Here is a 5310-nt window from a genome sequence, read left to right on the forward strand (position 1 = left end):
TTGCTTGTCTGTAAAGGATTTTATTTCTCCTTCACTTAGGAAGCTTAGTTTGACTGGATATGAAATTCTAGGTTGAAAATTATTTTCTTTAAGAATGTTGAATACTGGCCCCCGCTCTCTTCTGGCTTGGAGAGTTTCTGCCAAGAGATCTTTTGTTAGTCTGATGGGCTTCCCTTTGTGGGTAACCTGACCTTTCTCTCTGGCTGCCCTTAACATTTTTTCCTTCATTTCAACTTTGGTAAATCTGACAATTATGTGTCTTGGGGTTGCTCTTCTCGAGGAGTATCTTTGTGGCATTCTCTATATTTCCTGAATCTGAGTGTTGGCCTGCCTTACTAGGTTGGGGAAGTTCTCCTGGATGATATCCTGAAGAGTGTTTTCCAACTTGGTTCCATTCTCCCCGTCACTTTCAGTTACACCAATCAAAAGTAGATTTGGCCTTTTCACATGGTCCCATTATTTCTTGGAGGCTTTGTTCATTTCTTTTTACTCTTTTTTCTCTAAACTTCTCAGTTCGTTTCATTCATTTGATCTTCAATCACTGATACCCTTTCTTCCAGTTGATTGAATTGGCTACTGAAGCTTGTGCAGGCATCATGTAGTTCTCGTGCCATGGTTTTCAGCTCCATCAAGTCATTTAAGGACTTCTCTACACTGTTTATTCTAGTTAGCCATTCATGTAATCTTTTTTCAAGGTTTTTAGCTTCTTTGCAATGGGTTCGAACATCCTCCTTTAGCTCGGAGAAGTCTGATCGCCTGAAGCCTTCTTCTCTCAACTCAATAGTCATTCTCTGTCCAGCTTTGTTCCATTGCTGGTGAGGAGCTGCATTCCTTTGGAGGAAAAGAGGCCCTCTGATTTTTAGAATTTTCAGCTTTTCTGCTCTGGTTTCTCCCCATCTTTTTGGTTTTATCTACCTTTGGTCTTTGATGATGATGATGACGTACAGATGGGATTTTGGTGTGGATGTCCTTTCTGTTTGTTAGTTTTCCTTCTAACAGTCAGGACCCTCAGCTGCAGGTCTGTTGGAGTCTGCTGGAGGTCCACTCCAGACCCTGTTTGCCTGGGTATCACCAGCAAGGCTGCAGAACAGCGAATACTGCAGAACAGCAGATGTTGCTGCCTGATCCTTCCTCTGGAAGTTTTGTCTCAGAGGGGCATCCGGTCGTGTGAGGTGTCAGTCAGCCCCTACTGGGAGGTGTCTCCCAGTTAGGCTACTCGGGGGTCAGGGACACACTTAAGGAGGCAGTCTGTCTGTTCTCAGATCTCAAACTCCTCTTCAAAGCTGTCAGACAGGGACATTTAAGTCTGTAGAAGTTTCTGCTGCCTTTTGTTCAGCTATGCCCTGCCCCCAGAGGTGGAGTCTACAGAGGCAGGCAGGCTTCCTTGAGCTGTGGTGGGCTCCACCCAGTTTGAGCTTCCCAATGGCTTTGTTTACCTATTCAAGCCTCAGCAATGGTGGACGCCCCTTCCCCAGCCTCGCTGCCTCCTTGCAATTGGATCTCTGACTGCTGTGCCAGCAATGAGCGAGGCTCTGTGGGCGTGCGACTCTTCCAGTCCAGCGCGGGATACAATCTCCTGGTGTGCCGTTTGCTAAGACCGTTGGAAAAGCGTAGTATTGGGGTGGGAGTGACCCAATTTTCCAGGTGCTGTCTGTCACAGCTTTGCTTGGCTAGGAAAGGGAATTCCCTGACCACTTGCACTTCCCAGATGAGGCGATGCCTCGCCCTGCTTTGGCTCACCCTCAGTGGGCTGCACCCACTGTCCTGCAGCCACTGTCCGACAAGTCCCAGTGAGATGAACCCGGTACCTCAACTGGAAATGCAGAAATCACCAGTCTTCTGTGTCGCTCATGCTGGGAGCTGTAGACTGGAGCTGTTTCTATTCGGCCATCTTGGAACCTCCCATCAAGTATACAAAGTTTAAAAGGATATATGCTTGCCTGCAATTTCTAAATTTCTATAATTAACATTCATTTTTTTGTGAATAAAAATTATAAACATATTGCATAGTTATGATGCAAACTATTCCCTAAAATTTTTACTATATGTAAGAACTGCATAAAATGTTTCAAAAAATAAAATGCATTCTATAATGGTAAAATCCAAAGACAAGACTAAGATATTGCATGTTCTGTACTTCTTACAGACATGTCCTAATGTTAACAGTCTGTAAACAGATATAAATGACATGTCACCTGCCAGGGTAACCTTCAGCGCCATTAGCTAATTTTGAACACGGGGAGTAAAGTTTTTGTTGCATTTTGTTGTGCACAGACACAGCCATGACGTCCTGCACAGGGAGACGGAGCCCCAGGCAACGCTGAGCTGCCTCCCAGCCATGCAAGACATTTGCCCCCAATGAAACCTCCCCACTCCTCCCACCCACATCCAAACCCAAGCAAAGCAAAGGCGATGGCATGGTGCTGAGGTGGAGTGGCCTTGCCATGAAGACACCCATCTATACGCAGGTAAAAGGTTATACTCTAGAGACTCAGCTGGGAAGGGAAGCGAAGACAGACAAGGAAGTCAATGGCTGCTCTGCTCTAAAACCACAAAGGAACCATGAAAGGATTAAGTTCAAAGTGAGCAAGTGCTAATGACGGACTCCCAAGGAAAGACAGTTTTTGTTTTTAGGGGAGAAATGACGCTTTTACAACTAGACAACTAGGGTAAGCTCTGGAAGTCACCTCAGGAGTGGAGGGAGGGAAACCAGATGTGGGTTAACAGTTTGATGAAGTCAAAATGGAATAATACCAACCACTGGTACGGTGCTCTAAATCCACCCGAGGTGGGGTGGGGTGTGGGATGGCCTCTAGAACCTCCACACCTTCGCATCCCAATTCAACCTCATGCTTGTGGTCCATTCAATTCTCACTTTCTCCTCTCAAAAACAGAGAGCAGCCCCACCAACCCATTCCTTCCAGGAGGGGAGAACAGGCTGTAAGTCTCCCGATTCCCAGATAGCTGCTAGTCTTAACATCAGGGCTCACCTCCGTGGGAAAATGGATTCAGACCTCAAAGCACCACGAGGGGCCACCCAGGAGCCCAGCCACGAGGCCCCGTACCTGATAGATGGCTTCATCGCAGGCATTCTGAAGGCCCAGGTTCACCATCGTGTTCTGCAGCGTGCGGCCCATGTAGAATTCCAGGGAAAGATAATAAATGCGCTGAAGAAGCAGAAGAAAGAATCACATTTCTCATTCCATTCTGCACTTTAGGAAGGTTACAGAGATGACAGGACCCATGAAGCCCCCACTCGGGATTTCATTTATGTCAATCCCATGCACAAAAACTGGGCTTGCTCTGTCAAGCAGCCTGCTGACTGCAGCCCACCATAGCAGCCCACCTGGGAGATCCCTCCTCAACACGGCCGTCTCTTCCCTGACCCTCAAGCACCTGGATGAACGCACACTAACTTCCACGATGTGTGGGGAGGCAGGGCAGGTTGGTGGTTAGGGCCAAGGCACCCAGAACTGGACACACCCAGGTCTGCACTTAGCTCAGCCTCTTACCACACATGTGCCCTTGGGCAAGTTACTTCACATCTCTAACACGGATGTAATGTAGGCCATGTCTTCAAGTACTCAATGTAAAGCCCTGAGCACAACTTCCAGCACCCACGTGAAGCACCCAATGAACGCCAGCAGAGACGGCTGAATGCACGCATCCATGTTCCCCAGCAGAAGTCTCTTGGCCGATGCCTGCTGGCTGGCTGGCTTGGGGTTGCCACATGGGCCAGCTCTGTGCCTCTGAGGTGTTGTAGCAAGGGCGGCCACCCATGCAGTGCCTCCTGGGCCCTGAGCGGGGTTCTAGGTGCCCTACTTTCTCTACCAAGTACTTCTCATGGCCATCCATGGGCCTGCAGCAGCCAGGGCTGAATGATAAGATCTGTGGGCACAACTCCAAGGACTAACAGGGTATCTGCACAGCCAACATCTCCCCTGAAATATTTACTAATTGCTGTGGTGGTTTTAACCAGGGGCCAAACTCTTTCTGATATTCTTCACTCCAGGAGGAGCTTACTTCCCTGTCTGCCACCTTGAGGGTGGGCTGGATGTAGCGACATCCCGCTGAGGAGCACAGAAAGGAAACGGCAGCAACTTGACAGCGGAGACGCTGAGCACGCTGACCAGCACCCCAGTGTAATCATGAGAAAACAGCGGACAAACCCAAACTGAGGAATTTTCTATAAAATACCTGACCAGTAGTCATCAAATTTGTAAAGTCATAAAAGACAAGGAGTGATCAACAAATTGTCACAAATCTAAGCCACATTCAGGCTTTTGGAACTAATAAATGAATTCAGCAAGGTAGCAGAATATAAGACTAACACAAAATCAGTTATCTTTATTGTTTTTAATTAATTATTCATGATTAATATAACTATCCAATGTTCATTAGCAACGAACATTCCAAAAATAAAATTAATAAAACAATTACTATGGCTCATACACTTTGGACTGCTGGAGGCCAGGAGTATGAAACCAACCTGGGCAGCAAAATGAGACCCCCCTCCACAAAAAATTTAAAAGTTAGCCAGGCGTGGTGGCGCATGCCTGTGGTCCCAGCTACAAGGGAGGCTGAGGTGGGAAGACTGCTTGAGCCTGGGAGGTCAAGGCTGCAATGAGCCAGGCGCAGTGGTTCACATCTCTAATTCTAGCACTTTTTGAGTTTGGCAGTTCCTCAAAAAGTGAAAAACAGAGTTACTATTTGGCCCAGCAATTCCACTCCCAGGTATATACACGCCCAAGAGAAATGAAGGCCCGTGTCCCCTCCAACACTTGTACATAATAGCCAAAAGGTGGAAACAACCCAAATGTCAGTCCTTCATGTCCTACAACATGAAGGAACCTCAAAAACACCATGCTCAACGGAAGCAGCCAGCCACAACAGACCACACATTCTATGAATCCGTTGATCTGAAATGTCCAAAACAGGCATATCTAAAGAAACCAAAAGGGGATTGGTAATTGCCTAAGGGTAGGGGATTAGAGGTTTTGGTGGGTGATAAAAAAGGCTTAGAGTTTCTGTTTGGGGTGAAGAATGTTTTAAAATTGATTGTGGTGATGGAAGTACAACTCTGTGAATATCCTGAAACCAGTATATCCAACTGTATGCTTTAAAGGGGTGAACTGTATAGTATCTGAATTTTATGTTAATATACCTCTTGTCAAAGAAAGTAATAGATGAGGCCAGGCACGGTGGCTCACACCTGTAATTCCAGCACTTCGGGAGGCTGAGGCGGGAGGATCTTGAGTCAAGGAGTTCAAGGCCATCTCTACAAAAAAAAAAAAAAAAAAAAAAAAAAAA

General features: G+C 46.7%; 1 protein-coding gene across 1 annotated transcript in view; it reads right to left on the minus strand.

The window, feature by feature from the left end:
- The window catches only part of PYGB (glycogen phosphorylase B), a 61865-nt gene that overhangs the window by 40282 nt on the left and 16273 nt on the right, over positions 1-5310 (minus strand). The window contains exon 2 of the mRNA XM_017862537.1: positions 3066-3167. Coding sequence (XP_017718026.1) covers positions 3066-3167 — 102 coding nt within the window. The remainder of the gene's footprint in view (positions 1-3065; positions 3168-5310) is intronic.

This window comes from Rhinopithecus bieti, unplaced genomic scaffold, assembly GCF_001698545.2.
Source record: "Rhinopithecus bieti isolate Rb0 unplaced genomic scaffold, ASM169854v2 scaffold_56174, whole genome shotgun sequence".
NCBI lineage: Eukaryota > Metazoa > Chordata > Mammalia > Primates > Cercopithecidae > Rhinopithecus > Rhinopithecus bieti.